Genomic DNA, 19,244 nt, shown 5'->3' with positions numbered 1-19,244 from the left:
CCCCTGACCTGATGGAGTGAGCAACCATCTTACACATGCGCAATCCCATCAGTGACCACAAATCTAATCACAATTAAAATTTACAACTGTTTCATTTTCAAACAAGAGCAAAAAAACAACCCAGAGGCAACATTTAAAAATGATCTTGAGGTGTGTCCACAGTAAACCATAAACCTACCACAGATCCTCACATCAGTGCCCGTACCAAGCAGCAGTACACGCTCTCTCTATACCTTTAGAATAAAAATCAACTTACCTTAAAACATAATCTTACCAAAATGAGCTGTACCTTGCTTGAGGCTGCAGTGCAGTAAACCTCATCAGCGAGACAGACAATAAAGTCAGACAGAACATTCCTGCTTTGATTTATCTCAGAGAATGAAGCTGGAGGGGAAGCAGGCAAAGGTTTGTCTGTACTCTTAAGTAATAAATAGTTAGAAAACAGAAGGTATGGATGTCCCTTTTTCAGGTTGTTTTTTAGGGAAAAAGCACACTTGAAAATTGTTTTTGCGTGCTGCTAAGTAGCAAAAGAGGATGAAAAGGGCTTAGGTCAGTGTCTGAATGCAGAGAGTTATGGTTTTGGGAGGAGGTGATGCCTGTCTGCATCTCAGCACGTCTACATTTCTGGCAGCGTCTGGGTGAACACGTACACGTGGAGCTGAAAAGACAGACGTTTGTTACAGCGTGTACACCCTGTTTGTTGGAACAAAGACACATCTGCTAAACACCATATTATGCTGGAAAGATAATCCACTTATTTATTGAATAAAATGCATGTTTTGGAGAACTGAATTAGCATTAAGTAATTTTCACTATTGACCAGAGAGGAATCAGATGTGTTTATCCACAGCTATTGTTTATTGGAAAATAATAAACATCTTCAGTCAAACATGCTCTGATTCATACTTATATGCATATCTGCACACACAAACACACACACACAGTTATAGTCATCATGGAAGATCACCATGATGGATCTCCTTTATGTCTATACTGAATTAAAGAGTCCATTTTTAGGTGAGACTTTCTTGATAGTCATATAGATTATCAGCATCTATGAAACCTGTTTATTACTGGAGGAATGACGTAGTAGTGCAGCAAACACATAAATAGCTGTTCTTCTGTGATGGCTATATCTGCGCATGCACTCACACACATTCACACAGGCTTACATCAGAAACCTCCCTGCTCATTTACTGCTTTGTACTTCCCCCATCACAACCTGCCTCATGAGCCCCATTTCCACCACAGGGACTTTCCCCTGGGACAACGAAACCTTTGGAGAAAGTCAGCATGTTTCCACCGTAGGGACCAGGATCTAAATCATGGGTGGGGAATGTCTGGCTTCAAGGCCGCATGCCGCCTGTGAAACCGTTTGATCTGGTCCACAAAGCAGTTCATAAGTACAAAAATGCAACTCAGAAATACAAAAAAAAAAAAACCTCTTGACAGCAATTACTTTTTTCTACCATCAAAGAAAATAACAAAATAGTCGACTAACACGTCCTTCCCTGAATGCAACACGCAGATAGAAGTTGCGCTGATGTAACATCAATAAACCACAGCGACTGTCAAGAAAATAAAGGATGAGAAGTGCTTTCCAAGAGAAATGGACAAACCAAGTAAAAGGAAAGCCAGTGTGCCTAAATTAGTTTGTGGGGGTGTGCTCGCAGTGATGGAAAAGGCAAATCTTTAGCATCATTACAGCTACAAACATGCTAAACTGGATGGGCTGCAAGAACAAATGCTCCTCAGCAGAATTTGGATGTCCAACAAGCAGCTTTCGCGAGACTGCATTCTGACAGAGACGGTGTTATGCAGGGGAGTTTTGCGGTGAGCGAGCTAATAGCTAAAAAACTGAAACCTCATTCAGAATGAGAATTTGTGAAGCAGTGCTTTGTTGCTGCGGCGCAGCTGCTAGCACCAGACAAAGTAAAAAGTGTAAGCTTGTCTCGAGGAATTAATGGAGTGGAAACTCTGTGACAGTAAATATTTGTGTGCTTTGGCCTTCATGGTGGACATTACCAAGTCTCTCGCTAAGACTTCTTTCTGCTCAAGACTGACTGACCCAAACCTGGAAAACATGCTTCACCAAAGAGAAGCAGTTCCAGCCATCGCATTCGAGGTTAGTGTGATATATGTCTTCCCTCATTTAGTGCAGTCTGACAGAAAAAAACGTCCCCACACCTGGTCTAAATTGAGCTAAAGGAACATTATTTTACCCCCCACCTCCCTGCTCAGCGGGTAATACTTTCCAAAAGGATCTTTGATGGGGCTTGCTCCAAATATTTCCGATTTTTCGAGTGTGGTTGAGTTAGTAGTACAGTCACCGTTTTCACAAATCTGCAGCCAAAAGCTACTTTGTTTTTTTGCTCTTTGTGCTTCAACACAACAACATGGAGGTAAAGAAGAAAGCATACAGAGGATGGACTGACGACAAAGGTCTTATTGAGTCACACTTAAAAATGACATGTTAACACAGCTATCATAAGTCAGCGGACAAAACCGCCTAATCTTCACTGGTCTTTAGACTGCATGGAAATGCAGACAACAACGTTTTAGTTGCTTGACAAGTAGTTCCTGGGATTTAAAGTTCTGGGTACGTTGGGTGGAAACGCAACTATGGTGAATTTTTGAGTCCTGGTCCATGAAACCCAGAGCGTCTGTTGTTAGGTGGACTGCAGTAAGCGGCGTCTTACATCACATCTTGTTCAGATCTCAGGTCTGCTTTTAGCTGTAGTTCAGAGCGGACTGAGATGTCACTGGGTCAGTAGGGGGAAAACAGAACCGGTGTATGTGTTGAACAGATGGGTCCAGGGGCCGGATGCAGCAGCGCCTGGGGGAGGGGCTGACTCTGAAACAGGCTGGGACTCGAGTTTGAGACTGGGCGGAGAGGGAAGGATGGCAGCGTTGCCATAGCAGCAGCAGCGGCAACAGAGAGTTGACGCTGTAGGAGACACGAGGCCAGAGGTTTGGTCAGGTCCTGGTTCTTCCGTAAAGCAAGATGAATCTGTGGAGGGAAACAAAGACAAACTGCAATTAGGGCTTTTTATGTTGAGCAGTTTAAGAAGGAAACAAGTGGCGGACATGGAGATAAAGTCTTAAGCCTAGTCCTCACGTGCACAAGCATTTTTTAAAACATAGCTTTTTCTATGTGTTTTGGCCTTTTGTCCAAACACAGAATGCATTTTAGGTCACTGAAGACAGACCTTTAGGAAAACTTTTGCTTTTATTAACTTTTTCCTTTGTTTAAATGAGGCAACATTTCAGGCAATGGTGGACGTGGCCAAAATAGTGCTGGTTCTAGCCTTGCTAACAGGACTTTTGATATGTTTTTCCCAGAAATGTACAGTTCCTCTTCCACTATATTGAGCATCAGAGGTGTCAAAATGTGCCACAGAGGTCACTGCTTCATAATACATTACTCTCAAGACACAGACCGCACTGCCAACGTTGCCAGGTTTGGACAAGACCTGATTGGACTTGAACTGTCCCTACCTGATCTGTACATCCTGCCTGATCAGTACTGCCCATGTGCGTAGGTCAGGTCCTATGACTGAGCGATGGGTTATTCTCACCTTAAATGTTAGGGATTCATATTTTTCCCAAAAATCAGACATTTTGCCAGAATGCCAGGAACTGTGTCTGTCTTTAAGGTATAATTTCAGCTACAGGCAAAACACTGTATTTTAAGCAACACTAGATGCAACAGAGAGTAAAAATAAACCTATGGCATCACCACCTGACTGCCTGAGTGTATTATTTGGTGGTATTAAGAACTATCAATGCAAAAGAACATAATTTATCTTGATCAACATTAGAATGAACGTTATATAAACTCGAAAGCAGCTTGAACTTTGCCTTAGCTGTGAGGAATATGAAAGTTCACAGCCTGTGATCTGTCTGCTGAGCACAGCCTCGTGGAAGTGATATTTGACAATTTTTCATTGACACAAAAGTCATTAAAGCAAGCAATTTGGCGTTTTTTTTCTTCACTCTATTAAGCTGAGGTGGATTTCATCGAGAAAAAAAGGGAGTCGGTCCACATGTCCTGGAAGATTTCTATGTCCCTGACAAATATCATCTGTGTTTATGGATCTATTTTCCAATGTTTTTGTGTCTAAGTGACTAACGGGGACAACAATTTTTGAAACTAGTCCAGTACTGAGTAAGACCGCTGCAGCCGGCAGATGATTCCTCCAGGCGTTTGCACACCGTCAAAGTACATTCCCTAATAAGTTTGTTTTTGCCACCGACAGACTCAGCTTGTTATTCTAAGTGTCTGACAACATTATGGAAAGGATCCCTGCAGAGATAGACCCATATCGCTCTTGGCAAAGCCACAACACAGAAACATTTACAAAAACAGTCATTTTATCATAGTAAAATACAACTGATTCAAACTCGACAGAGACAAAATAAAAGTCTTCTTTCCACTGTGTCAACAATCACCACCAACTCTGGTTTGGTCAAAATAAACCCATAATTCACCTCGTTAGATATGAAGTTATCAGGAGAGGAGTGAGAGGGAGCGCAGACATCAGAGAAGCAGCGAGGGAGAACAGCGTGTGGAGCTGGAATATTTTCACATTTAACTCTGGAATTAATTCCACCAGACATTATGACATCATGTTGGACAAATTACTGCATCAACCCTGATGAGTCCTGTGAGCCTTCTGTAATGGCCAAGCAATGTTAGAAAGTCAATGATCACTCAAAGTTTAAAAGCAAAGCTATCAAAAAAGTATGAGATTTTGGATGGATTCTTGGTGAGATTCTGGTCGTCTTTCGTCAGCGTTGCTCTGTTTAAGGCACATTTCACCCTCACAATAAGCTTTCAGTGTGTTCCACTGGTGCACACAGCTGTTGCACACTGTGTGTCTTAAGACCCCCAAAATATGAGAAAAGACCTCCACTCCTCTCCTCTCTTTTTCACTTGCTCAGTCAGATTAGCCCCATGGAGCTGTGCACCACCTCCTTCCAGCTAGCTGACTGTCGCGCTCACTGAATACCTAATGAATCTACTGTGTAGTCACCATTGTTATTTCTTCGCTACTGCCATCTCTGGTAGCAAGAAGATGTGGACTTTATGAGAGAAACGCCAATTTCTCTGTTGCTGGCTGTAACAACCAACACAAAAGTATTCCTGTACTCCCAGACCCACTGAATTAACTGTATTTGATGGAAATGAGATGGAAATGTTCCCACAGCACTGTATGTGTATTCTTTGTAAACGAGGGCCAGTAATGGTACAAACTCAAGGATGAATCAATAACAGGTGGCCGTGACCCCACTTCACACTTGGAAGCTGTACGTTTTGCCATGTTTTATATTGTTTTACTGTTGATTTTGAAGGTTAGCCTATTCAGCTTGGCATTAGCTTGTTGCTCAGCTAAAGCGGCTACTTGCACAGTCTGGAGCATGAGTTGGACTCATGTGGTATTGAGGGATGGTCAACAGAAACTGCGTGAAGGGATGTTTTTCCAGTATTTTCAAACCTGGGCCCTATTTTATTGTCTAAATGACCAATAGGAACAAAAAGTTTTGGAACTGGTCCAGTACAGTCTCAGCTGGCAACCACAAAATGGGCTGCAATGGCTGCAAAATAATCCTTGTGGGCAGCTGTGCCTGTCAAAGTGTGTCCACTGAAGGCTTTTGCCACTAACAGGCTCAAATTGTCTGACAACATTATGGAAAGGATTCCTCAAAGCTACCACACTTCACTTACAAAACCAATCATTTAATAATTTTACCATCCAAATCATCATGAAACAGACTGTTCTAACTTGACTGAAACAAAATAAAACTCACCGTAACCATATTTGTTAGTCTTTCCACTGTTTCAACGATCAAAATCGAAATAAACCCTAATTCACTGAGTTAGACGTGAAAATGTTGTGGCTCTAAATGCTGTTTTCCACCCACTGCTGCTCTGATGCCAGATCCTCCGTCTCGCTTCTCTCCTGATTTTCACATCTAACTCAGTGAATTAAGAGTTCATTAAATTTACTGGATTATTTCAGCCGTAAGATTCATCAACCCGATATTGCTGACAATTTGTCTTATTGGAAGAAGGGAGTGAAGCTTTCTGGAAGAAAGGCTCTAGACAATCAACTTGTAGGGATGAAAGTAAATGAAGCAACAGCAGAGTACTCACTGCCTGGAAACCCTGGTGACGCGGGGTGGGAGTGTAGGGGCTGAATTTAGGCTTGGCTGGTTTACCTGCTGCTCTATCCTTGTGTCTCCGACTGCTGATGTGCTGTAGAGAAAAACAGAGAGAACAACAGATAAACACACAGAAAACTAAAGCCAGACAGACGCAGGCAGCAGCACAAGGACGGAGCGGGCAAAGACAGAAAGACGCCTTTGTTTGGAAATTCGAATAATCAGCAAGGAGGAAATTAAACGAAACCTAATCAAAGTTCCTAATTTGAAGATTCAAGCAGAATGTTGATATTTTGTTGGCTCCGACTTAGACATTCAAAATATTCATGAGGGGCGGGCTTGGAAATCTTTTCAATTTGATTGACAAGCATAAACAGATGGCTACAGCACAGTCAGCGGTGAGCTGCTAAATATTCATGAGCACCTGGCCAAAGTTAACTTTTAAACAGGCAGTTATGAAGACCAACACTGTGCATGCAGATCACGAGCAGGGATACTCACACCATGCTCAGATGCTGGCTGAAATTGACTAGGCTTACTAGCTTTGTGCTCATTATCTTGAGGGACCTGTGATTTTTTGACTCACCTGCAGCGACAGGTGTGAGATGTTCACACTGTGGTTTGGAATAGAATATGCATGGTCCTGAATGGCTCTTTCTGCACTGCATGATGAAAAGAGCGACGGTGGCTCTGTCGATGCCTTTGACCAGCCCGACTGTGTGACTGTTGACCTTTTCATAGCTTTAAATTCATGAGAGGAACTAACCAGTAAACGTGAACGATGAGCCAGTGTCTCGTGTCACCCACGCAATTACAGTTACAGGTTACGGTTTAGATTAAGATTGTACAGTAACATCTGATAAAGGTTTAAATTACAACACTTTGCTGAATATTATGAGTGGTTCCCAGCCTTTTCTTATGGAAAAAAATAGTGTTTAATTGGGACCCCGTATCATGTTTCACATTATTAGCAGTTTCATCAAAGACTGATATCCTCTACAAACTTCTCACATGGTTTAATTCAAATAATTGCTTCAGACCCAAACAGGTAAAGTTATCTAGTGAGTATAAAGATTCAAACCAATCTGTGGAGTAAAAGTCTCAGATTAATGTTGCGACCCTCTGGAGGGTCACCCTGACCAGCTACAACAGCAAAGTGCTCCTCAAAGATTGACGTATCAGTGTTAACAGACAAATAATGACATGTGTGATAAAACATCAGTCACAGGGGACAATTTTCTGCAGAAGGAGGACTTTTACTTTTGATACTTTCAGTGCACTTAGCTGATAGTACTTCTGCACTCTTAATGGAAGTCTTTTTAAGCTGTTGCACTGGTACTTCTGTCTTTCAGTGACCGACCTGTTTGAGCTGAGTCTCGGAGTTGACGTGCACGTCACAGATCTCACAATGGAAAGTTTTGTTCTGGAGTCCGGTTGACAACTCAGACGGTGCGGCCAACTTGGCCTTGACCCCGGTCCTCGGGAAGGACTTGATGGCTCCATCACCACTCCTTGCCTCCAGCATTGTCTTGTGCTTAGTGCCTGAGCAGATACAAAGTCAGGTCAGCAGAGTATCGAACACAGCACGAGCGGGCAAGCTGGACGGCAGAGGAGCCTGCGGTCTCTCACCACTGTTGTGGGCCTGCAACTGGGAGGCAGAGTTGACGGCCACCTTGCAGAGGGAGCAGTAGAGAAGACGTTTAGCTTTCTCTTCTTCTGTTTCCCCCTCTGGAGCCACTTCAACCTCTCCATCTCTTTGCGTCTCTTTCTCCGGCGTCCTCAGGCTGGGCGACAGGGACGGGTTGGAGAGTGCTTTCACGGTTTCAGAGGGGCTGCTGCTGGATTGTGCTGCCTCTGGGGCAGCAGGGTTTGAAGCTGCGGGTTCTGAAGAAAAAGAAAGATGCCGCATGAATAAAAGAATATGTAGTATGAGAGATTCAGGTGATGAGGAGACAAACTTGAGCGTTTTTTTCATGTGTATAAAATTCATGAACTCTTAGATATTTACCATAAGAAGCACCAATTTCATGAAATGCTCAGACAGAGATAAAAACTCACCAGGCTACAGGTGATTATGAGCTCTATCAGCCTCTCTAATCGCACTAATAATCAATGATTTCCCCTAGGAGCTGCCTCCTGGCACTTAAACGAACAGTTTTGTATGGAGATGATTTGGCTCCATTATCTTTTGTGCGACTGACTTGAAGAGGTTCCCCGGAGGAGCGCGTGCTGATTTAAGGATTCACTCTTTGCTAATAACAATGATTAGCTCTGCCTAGCTGAGTGGGTGTCTGTTTGTTACCATTGATTCCCCACTCTTAGAGGCCAATGGGGTTGTTTGCTGAAGTAATCTTCAGAGAGCTCTCCTGCCGTCTCACCCACTTTGCTGAAACTAACTCCATACAGGAAATGATCACTCCTTCTTCCTCTCTCACAAACAAAGTCTCATATCGCCAAAGTACATTCTTTTTTGCTCTTCAGCTTGCAGCAAAATGTATTGTTTTCATCCCTTGACGCCCACACATGTGCAAAAGTAGCACATCGGGACCGGCACACATACTATACATATACGTATCGGAAAGCAATCTGACTGCAGGCGCTTGCACAAACACACACACTACAGTTACCCACGGTTCATACTCATACAATGCATTTCCACTGTGTTTTTGATCTCAGGAGGTTACTGAGCAGGTCAGTAGATGTAGACAATGCTAAACCTTTAATCTTTTCACTGTGAAACCCAAAGCAGCAGGAGGTTTATCACATCAAAGAGCTGCAGTCATGACTGGGAAAAGAAGGTTTAAGTGGTACATTCACATATCTAACATTGCCATACATTTGATGTCTGCACACGCATGCACACATACACACACACACACACACACGGGAAGCATGCGTGTCTGCAGAGACACACACCTCCTGATGTTGTGTCAGAGCTGGAGGGCTGCGAACAGGGTGACGAGAGGATTTGCGATGTGGTTTCCTTGGCTACCGGTTCAGAGGTCCTGATCTTTGAATCTGGGGCGTCCAGAGCTTTCAGCCTTTTTGCATGTTTGGTGCCACTATAATGGGAAGAAGCCTGGGCCTGGGTACACAACAGCAAACAAGAAAGGATGAAGTATGGGAATAAAAATGTAGCTGCAGCACAAGTTTTAGAGGCTGCTATCGCTCCCACATTGATTGACAAATGTATTAATATACAGAAAAACATCTGGCGACAAGTAAATCAAAGTTTGTACGGTTCCTTACGTAAAAGCTTGCTTACATCAGTTGAAAGCAGCCTTTGCTTACATTTACATATTCTTTCTGTTTTTTTCATGTATTTTTTCGGACAGTGATTCCCACACTGTACATTGCAGTTCAGCATAAATTAGTGTTTGTTTATGAGTCATTGTGTAATGAGCACAATAAAAAAAAGCTCTACAAAGGTCAAATATCAGAGGTGTGCACATTTCACCCAATTATTAAACGAGGCAGCTGTAACCCCTCAGAACCAGTAAAACAGCCAAATTATAACAAGCCAGCGCAACCGTCGTGTAAGGGTGTGTGTGAGAAATAGAAGCACCCTGAAAGAAAAACAATTAAGAGAGTGTGTTTCCCACAGGACAACACCCACCTCAGAGTTGAACCTCAGTCGACAGACTCCGCAGGAGCTGGCCTTCCTCTTCAGCGGCGAGGTTAGCCCAAAGCCTGGGCCAATCACAGCTTTATGGATGTGATCCATCTGAAACAAAGGAGAGGATTGACGGTAAGGTCATGACCGGTTTAGAGTTGTCAAAGACAGTGCGGGTAGTGAAAGTGATCACCTGAGGTGTAAATGACATACTGTCTGCAAGCTGTGCTTCTTTCAAGAAAACAGATTTATAATGTCTCAGGTTAGAGGTGGGGGTAGTTTGTCTGGTGCCCGGTCATGCATGAACACAGCAGCACATACACATGTTCACACATCCTTCACTAGAGACAACGGGACAATATGAGTAATGGCATGTCCTGCCCTCCAGAGAGGCTAAAGCTAGACTAACCCAACAGGTTTAAAGCGACACTCCACCTAAAATCTTTAGATGAAGCATTAAGCATTAAGCCACTGTATGTTAGAAAGGCTGTGGTCTGCTCGGATTCACAAAAGATCCATTTAATGTAATGAAAATGTTTACACAAACCTGATAATCCACTCTTGCAGCGTAATGCACTTCTGCCCGTCCATCATTATGTTCCAAACACTGTATGCATCTCAATTTTCTGTCAAGTTTGCATGCTAGCTTTAATTTGTTCACTGGTTAGTGCTTCCATTGGTCCGAACTCTTAATCTTAACACACTAATAGTGCGACCACCGCGAATCCCACCTGATGGAGCGGACAGTAAACACTTCGCAGCCACCTTTCAAACCTACAAAACCTCGCCTCATCCAGACTCCATGACACAGATCCAAGAAACGTGTCATCCGCATTTAGAATCATGCAGTCAGATTTGTCCTGTTACATGAACGCACAAAAAAGAGCTAACCAAGGAGAAAATTATGGACCTTCACCCCCCACACTCAGTTTATTTATGAGTGTGACCAACAGGCAGTAAACCTCCCCGTGAATTTGTGTGTGTGTGCGCACAATAACTACACCAGTATCTGACCACACAGCGCCGTGCACCTCTGGACGTTGCCTACTGGAATGTTTAATGAGCACATACACTCGGCGCAATAAAACCCAAATGGCCTTCATGGAGCAAAACAAACCTATTACCTGTGATGAAATGTAGGGAGCCATATAACCAGCCACAAACAGGAAGGCTTTATGGAAATCTGGCTGGAGGTGATGTAAAACTTTATGTGTTGTTATGGGTCAGCCAGCAAGTTCTGTAAGGCCTGGGAACATATAGCACCACGCTGGAGAGTTAGCTCGTTTCTTTGGTGCCAAAGATGAATTATTTGCTCTTCAAATGTTACGAACGCGACAGAATCTGTCTGAAGCGTGTATGTGTGTGTGTGTGTGTGTGTGTGAGTGAGTGTGTTCTCATTTTCTTTGATCATCACTCCAGGCAGCTGCACTGGAATGCATCTCTGCAGTCATTGGTCTCTTATCTCTCCCTGTTTCCCCGCAGCTGTTTGTGTATGTAAAACTCCAGCAAACGCATAAAAACAAATATAGTTCTTTCATGTATCGTATTAAAAAAAAAAGATACAAGAATTAAGAAATCGCTAATTACATAGATGTCTGTAGTCATAGCCGTGGTGTGGAAATATGAGGTGAAAGTGCATAATGTAACGCATCAATAACAACACGATCATGTTAATGGTAGACGTTTATGAGGAGCGTAGTTTCATGTTTCTCCAAATGAACATTTTAACGTCAGTAAAAGCCCTCCTCCCTCCCTCCTCTGCCCCAAGGCTCCTGTGTCACCATCCGGCCTCCCATCACACATTCCTCACTTCACCCCTCCATCTGCTCCCCTCTGAACCCTCTGCCTCTCCCTCCGTCTCCTCCGTTTGATCAAAGCCACCTTCCCGCCTCCCGCTGGACTCACTCTCTTACCCTTCACTCCCACTCCTCGCTCTGGGGCGGAGCAGCACCTGTGGCAAAGTCATTTTGCCCTTCTTACTCATTGTCTCGCCTTTCTGTCTTCTGAACACACACCGCCTCACCTGCTGAATCAAATCTCCTTCCGTTTATCCACTGCTACCTCTACCTATGCAGCTTTTTGTGACATTCCAATCAATAAAACCAGGAGGTTCAGAGGACGACACAGAGAATAAAGACATCTTCTACATACAGCTTCAATAGCCTATTCTCGTGCACCTCCTCCATCAGTGGTGGCGTGTCAGACATACTCAGCTCCATGGAGTGAGTTATAGCCGAGACATATGGCCAAGTGAAGTAAAGCAGACTTTTACCTGGAGCACGGTCAAAAGCCTCAAAATTTATAATGATGAATGTTCCTGGATTTACATCATGTACCAGCGTGACAGCTTTGTGTGAGCGTGTGACGCAAAGCACCCCAAAAAAAGAGGCGGCTTATGATGAATGAGCTGCTGCTTTTGGATCTTTGTCATGTAAATTATTATTTGCTTGGAAACAAAAACACTGTTTTGTTTCCATTAAAAAAAAAAAAGCTGTCAAAGTACAAGCCAAGCGCGCCAGTGAAGTCCCAGTTTGCAGCGCTGGATCCCTGAGTCACGACAAACACACACACGCACATGCATGCAACCCTGTAACCTTGGCAACCCACATGTGGGCACCAAACAAACGCTTTCACAGAGGCCAAAACACATAGGATCTGACGGTCGCTAGAAAATGCAGGCTCATACACTCGCAGACAAAAAAAAAAAAGAAAAAAAAAAAGAGCACATATAAAAACACACATTCCAGGAGAAAAGGTAGGCAGCTAGAGTTCAGCCGAGTGCCCACTTAACACCCACAGGCTCAGATCAGAGGAGGGAGAAGATTCACTTTACACTATGGACAGATCTCCAGGTTGCAGACAAAATATACTTCAAACAAATCTTCATTTTGCTTTTTTTTTTTTGTTGCATATTAAATGCTACCATAGGGCTCTGCTCAAGTTCACCTCAAGCGTGTCGCCACAGTGGAGCTGAGATTAGCCGGTTCATTCATTACCTAATTGGTAGAAAATGAATCTGAGACTATTTTGACGATTTCACATGCAGAAAATTCTCTGGGTCCACGTTCTGCTTTTCTTTGTCCTTTGTTCTTTGACAGTAAATTGAATATTTTTGGGACTGTAACATTGAAAGTTACTTTGGGAGTATTTTAGTATTTTAACAATGACTTGAGAAAATGATCAGCAGATTCATTTATAACAAAGACAGATCATTGCAGAGGTGTCAGAAGGGGCTTTCAAGGTGCACTTTCATTTCAGACATGTAGCCAATGCACCCTTTGCAGCCTCACTGTATAGAAAAAATCAAAAAGGCATGAATCTCCAAAATTGCACCCGAACCACAGTGAGCACTGAAAAGGTCAGTGACTTTTTACAGGGCTGCAGAGTGGGGAAAGTGGAATAAAATGAAACAAGGATCAAGTTATAAATAGATGAAACAGGATGTAGCTCAGCAGGGAGAAGGCTGGAGAAGGATGTGAGATACTTGAAGAAATCTTTCAACCTGTGGTAAATGAAGAGTGAGACAGCTTTCCTGAGTGGGAAGGTCATCCAAGGGAACCTCTGAAAAATCAGATCAAAAATTTTGTGATTTTGGATGTCTGTGGTAAAGGAGGGACAGAGGAGAAGAAAGAGAGGGAGAGATGAGGAGCTGAAAACTGTGAAAGCTAGAAAAGGTGCATGAGCGGGTGAGGGATGGGCAAGATGACAGCGGGAGACAAAGTGGAAAATACGAGAGAGGAGAGCTGATGTGAAGAGGGTGATGGAGCAAAAGCGAGGCAGGAAAGTGGAAGAGATGGATGAGAGGGCTGGAGAGAGGCGACCCAGACCGATGCCTGATTTCTCCTCAGGTGGCAGGACGGCTTTTTGACAAAGAGGGAGAGGTCACACACACATACAGCTCACACACACACACACATACACAGACACTGACAGACCAGCACATGCAACCACATACACACAATCCTCTTTTTCTAAACCCTAAATTTGCCTCTTTATGTCTTTCATCAATAGACCATTTAGAGGCGGCTTCCTCATTTCAAGCTCAGGTTTCCTAATGGGTTTGGTATTAGCGAACGTGAGAGGACAATGAAAAATGGAGGCACTTCCAGCACAGAGGTGCGAGAAATTTTTTTTGTATTGTCGTTAATGCATCTTAACTGTAGTCGATGACTTACAGTACATTGATTCAAGCAGGAAAAATGACTTCATTCATCATATAGACAGAGAGTATATCAAGACGTAACAGCGCGATTCCCCTGTGAGCCAGACGTCAGCCCTCAGCCCTGCTTGACACAACACCTCTCTTCTGGGCTCGGAGCGTTAGTTCTCTCCACCTTCACCCTTCACAAACACATGGGGCAGACGAAAGCTGTGTGCGAGGAATACCAAGGAATCAGCTCCACCCCCCAGGTTGTGTGGAAATGTCACAGCTCTCTGCATCAGAGGTGATATATTTGGAAAGGTGTGGGCAGCTCGCTCATGCATCTGTGTACTGAAAAAAATAACTCCACTCTTGCCATGAAATAAACTCCTCCACTTGCAGCAGGAAAGTGCAGCGTGACAAAGGGTTTCTTGAAAAATTAAAGAGAGGAGAGTAGAGCTGGTGACTGGCAGTACTCACATCAGTGAATCCAGGCAGCAGGTGGAAGGGGAGGAGGGGCTTCGCGTCCGGGGAGGGCTGGGTCCTGCCCAGCGTGGGACGAGCCAGCGGCGGCAGAACGCTGTGACACACATTACCTAGGAGACAGCACAGCGGGGAGGAGACAGGTAGATAGATAAACATAGGGAGGAGGTACTCAACGGGGATGAGATGGCTCCCCTTAGAAATAACACGATGTCGATCGAAGCTAATACAGCTTCTCTAGATGAACACGGTCTAACACGTTCCCTTCGTTGTTTTCTCTCTTATTTTCATTGCAACTTTACTATGTAGGATCCTTGTTATCATTTGTCAGTTTATAGTCATGCCAGGAGCTAACCTGGGCACGTTAGTCCGTCCGAAATAATAACCATATGTATATATTTTTAGATGAATTTAATAATAATAATTCTGCATATTTACATAAGTCAAGCACACTTCTTCCACTGCTGATGATAATTGCACCTATGTGTGGAATCACACTGTGATTCTTCCACCATCTTGTTGAGATTTCTGAAATCAGAGCTCATTCGGGCTGAGACTAATGATTGTTTTCATCATGAATTGATATGCCCATCATTGAATCATTTTGCTATAGAATGTCACAAAATAGTGAAAAATACCCCCAGTTTCCAAGGTGATGTCATCAAATGTCTTGCTTTGTCCGACCGACCGCCTCAAGAAGCTGGAATCAATAAATCTTTGGCATCTTCGCTTTAGAAAATGACGTAGGTCAGTCATCAACTATTAAAACTGCTGCCTGATGACTTTTTTCTCTGACTATTGATTAACTGACTCATGTCAGTAATGAAATTAATTTACATCTGTTTTTCTCAAAGACGATCACTTAATAAGAAGCTTAGCACACTTTGCATGAGCTTTCTTTAGATATAAGACTAGTATGATGTATAAATCTGCTTTTACACACACACACACACACACACACACACACACACACACACACACTGAGGGACACTGGAGGTTAATCAAATACTCTCCACAGGTGTAGAACTACAGCTACAGTTATAGGCAGGGTGCGCACACACACACACACACACACACACACACACACACACACAGGCAAACAATCCACCACATCACACAATATATTATAGACTTGCAACCTGACACACACACGTATTTGTGCTTCAATGAGGCCATTACTAAAAGTGCTCTGTGATAAGCGTCTTGTTTGTATTACTGACTCCTGATTATGGAAGATTGTTTTCTAGTTTGCATGTTCTCTGAGCTTGATTACAGTTTGGTGCAGGACCAACCTGCATGTGTAATCATCATAATCAAAATCACAACACACCCATCCGCTCTGCCGTCAGCCTGATTGCCTTTAACTTAAGTTGCGCGTGTATGTGTGCATGTGTGCACGTAGGCTTAATGTGTGCGTTTGGCCTGAGTGTTTGCTTTTGCACGCGGGGCTGCCCTGGATACATGCATGTGCAACAACCCATCACGGTTTTGCTGGATGAGTACCACAGCAGTCAAGGTGGACTGAACTGTGTATGCCTTTTCATAGCTTTGACATAAAATGCATTCAACTCATTTTCAACTCTACATTCTCTGAGATCTAAATCTAAAAAATAAAAATAGAGAAGACCAACCACGGTTTCCTATTTTAGCAAAGTGCATACCCAGGTGCTTACGCTTTTCTATTCCGTGCCATGTATGCACTTTAAAAGGGCAAATCTTTGGAATGAGATTTCCCTCAGTAAACACGGACCCAGGCAGACACAGAGACACTCCATAGAGGGTCCTCAGCCCCACAGAGGAACTATTTTCCTCATGGAGGTGGAAAGTTTCTGACCACCATTCACATGATCAAATGTCCCTCCTGGACGCAATGAATGCTGGATGCCTGGACATATCTGCAGAGGACTGCCAGCGACGGATCAGGTATGCAAAAAGATTCTTTCCACGGTGGATTGTGGAGAGGACAGAAGGTGTGATGTGGATGAGAACTTGTGGTCAAATGCCAAAGACAGTTGTGTTTCTGTATCAGTATCTATCCTATACATGTATGTGTAGCTTTGTATTGCATTACTGGAATTACGTTAGATTCATTTTGTGCACTTGGAATCACTCCATGCAAGTCTGTAACAGCCAACTCACTAAGGATAAATATAATGATCCATGTGATGACGGGTATTTAAAACCTGCTGCTTTAAAACAAGCTCATCTGCTGCTGACTTGGTCAAAGCTGCAAAGAAAAAAATCACTTAAATGTACAGGCTTAACACATGATTACCGCTCACCTCACTTGAAGACAATACATCAATATTGTCTTCAACGTTATATTAATGATGCGTCATGTTTCAGATCATGTTGGTCTCATCTGTCAGCAGCTGCCTGTGTTTTCTTTCTTTTTTTTTATCTCCTTACTGTCACAGGTCGATAGTGGGTCAGTTGCTGCTCTGTGGGCACCAGAGGACAGAGAGGACTCAGTTTTCGTGAACCCAGCGCAGATTGCAGTCAGGTGCCTGCAGTGCGCCAGGAACGCTCTTCTGGTTATTGCGTGGCCAGACTCGCCTGGATACGGGGGTGGGACGAGAATGTCTTATCATATGTTGTGTATTTGTGTGTTAGAAGCTGTGAAAATCACGGCCAGTCCCATCAAATAAGCTACTTTCCTTTAAATGCAGATGACGCACTGGTAGTTTGGGAACCCTGTGGAGCGTTTTTCTCAGAACAAACTTGTTATCGTCTGGGACCTGCAGAGATTTGCACATACAGCAGGTCAAACATACTGTGAAGAGCAGGTGAAGTCTCTTTCTAAGCTGGATTCATTTTTCAGGGTATGTTTCCAGTGCGTGACAGTTTATTTGTCATCACAATGATTCATACAACGAAACCAACAACTCAGGGAGGACTCGAAAGACCTGAGGAAGACATTAGCGGATAGAGAAGTTATAAGTGATCAACAGTTTTTTATGTATCTGTTTTCTATGTGTGAGTATCCAACACACCCGTTGATTGGCAGCTGAAACTGCAGAATAATAAACTATTAACCACCAGTTTGATGTGCACATAATCACAGTGGTTTTTGTGGTAATTTCGCAACAGTCTGGCACGAAACTGTCGCTTGATAATGCGCAGCCTCGCTCTAGTTACAGACTGCAGATGGAATAGATAGTCTACCTGCCGCCTTCACATGACTGGAGAGAGTCACCAGAATCAACGACATGCCTCCAAAACAGGCAGCTAACGATTGCGGAGCTGGTAGCAATCACTCCTTCATCTTTATTCTGTCTGTCTGGCATCAAAGTCATAATCATAAAAATCGTCTGTGTGTGAGTGTGTTTGTGGTCGGGGATTGTAAAGTAAGAGTGGAAACACGAACACTGTCACTCTGGCACCCAGTTTGCAGGAGCTGTGCCGCTGGACTGGCATCGCCACACCCTCCACCGCGCCTCCCCTCCCACCGGGACGCCCGGAAAGGTGCCAGCTCGCCGGTGCGAGGCTGCGTTCCACGCCGTGCAACACGAGGTAGAGCAAGAGAACATGGGATTGACAGAAGGAGCCCCACCAGGCAGCAGTATAACCACTGTAAATGCGCCTTTGGATGTACAAAGTGTCCCATTTTCCCTAAAGGCCTGCTGCGCGCCATTAACTTGCCACAGCCAGTTGCCAACAGCTAACTCCTCCAAACTTTTAACTGAGGCGAAGGCACGCCAGCACACATTTGAAGAGAGACAGATATGCTTATCCTTCAAATTCAGCATGTATTTCATACCTGAACCACAACATGACAACGTATCTGTAGGCAGTTGAAGAGAAGCTGTCTCTTCACTCCTCTAACGTGTTCAGGCGCTTTTGTGAGAAATAACTTCAGAGAATTTATGAGACACAAGAAACACGTGGTAGAGATGACACATGTTTAGACAAATCCGGCGTGGTTGGTCATATTATTTCCATAAATTGTGACAATCTAGAGCAATAATAATTTCTCTTACTGTGTCCATGTGCCGTTCTTTTAAAGTTAACAAACGTGCGAGACATTTACAGTGTAAGACCTTCAGCATCATCAGCATGCATTTTGTGTTTTGTGGACAGTTGCTACTGAAGAATTCGCCCCGTGTGCTACTGTTATTTTTCTTGAGGATTATTGGAGAGTCAAGCGCCATTAGGAGGCTCGAAAGAAAACCATGATCTGTGCTTTTAATTCAAAGAGCTGCACTGACTGAGCTGCACCATCACCGCCTCTGTCTGTTCCGCTGAGCAGGTGACTGACTTCACAAAGCTCACATCCATTTCCACACAGCAACAAGTGACTCCGCTGCCTCATTATCAACAACATAAACACCAAAAAAAAACAAAAACCTCTTGAGATGAAAAGCATAACGCGGCGTTTACGTACCGAAATACATTGCGGCACCAAGTGAAATCCGATTGTTCAGTGTGAGATAAAAGTATCTGTCATCTCCAGGCAGAGATGAGGCTTTGCGTCTTCTCCTCTCCAATCTACTTCTCCTCTCAGTGTCTATCCTGCGGCGCCGATGCTGCTCCTTCCCATCTGGATTCCCTCCTCCTCCTAACTACCCGCCCCCCGCCTCCTCCTCCTCCTCCTCCTCATCTCCTCACGATTCGTGTACAAGTCTGCCCCTGTAGCTGCATCTCCCAGAAACCTGTTTTTAATTCAGTAAATAGACGGAAATGACCTTAACGAGTGTACAGTACCACCCTGGATTAGAGCAACCCTCCATGCCAATACACACAGAGCAAGAGGCACATTTGGGGTTTTAGGCAGTGTGCAACTCAATATAACAGCACAAAACAGAAAGAAGGGAATCCTCCTCTTTGATAAAGTTCCTTATT

General features: G+C 43.8%; 1 protein-coding gene across 1 annotated transcript; it reads right to left on the bottom strand.

Moving 5' to 3' along the window:
• Positions 1-735: 735 nt before the first annotated feature.
• LOC143334864 (zinc finger protein 385D-like) lies at positions 736-18,950 on the bottom strand. The gene is made up of 8 exons (XM_076753812.1): positions 18,787-18,950; positions 14,400-14,515; positions 9,782-9,889; positions 9,082-9,250; positions 7,795-8,049; positions 7,526-7,707; positions 6,158-6,259; positions 736-3,010 (listed from the first exon to the last, which is right to left on the bottom strand). The coding sequence occupies exons 1-8, from the start codon at positions 18,794-18,796 to the stop codon at positions 2,768-2,770; spliced, it is 1,185 nt and encodes a 394-aa protein (XP_076609927.1). The 5' UTR covers positions 18,797-18,950; the 3' UTR covers positions 736-2,767.
• Positions 18,951-19,244: the final 294 nt, after the last annotated feature.

This window comes from Chaetodon auriga, chromosome 17, assembly GCF_051107435.1.
Source record: "Chaetodon auriga isolate fChaAug3 chromosome 17, fChaAug3.hap1, whole genome shotgun sequence".
NCBI classification, from domain to species: domain Eukaryota; kingdom Metazoa; phylum Chordata; class Actinopteri; order Chaetodontiformes; family Chaetodontidae; genus Chaetodon; species Chaetodon auriga.
The sequence above is the reverse complement of the archived record's forward strand: the minus strand, read 5'-3'. Positions and strand labels throughout refer to the sequence as shown.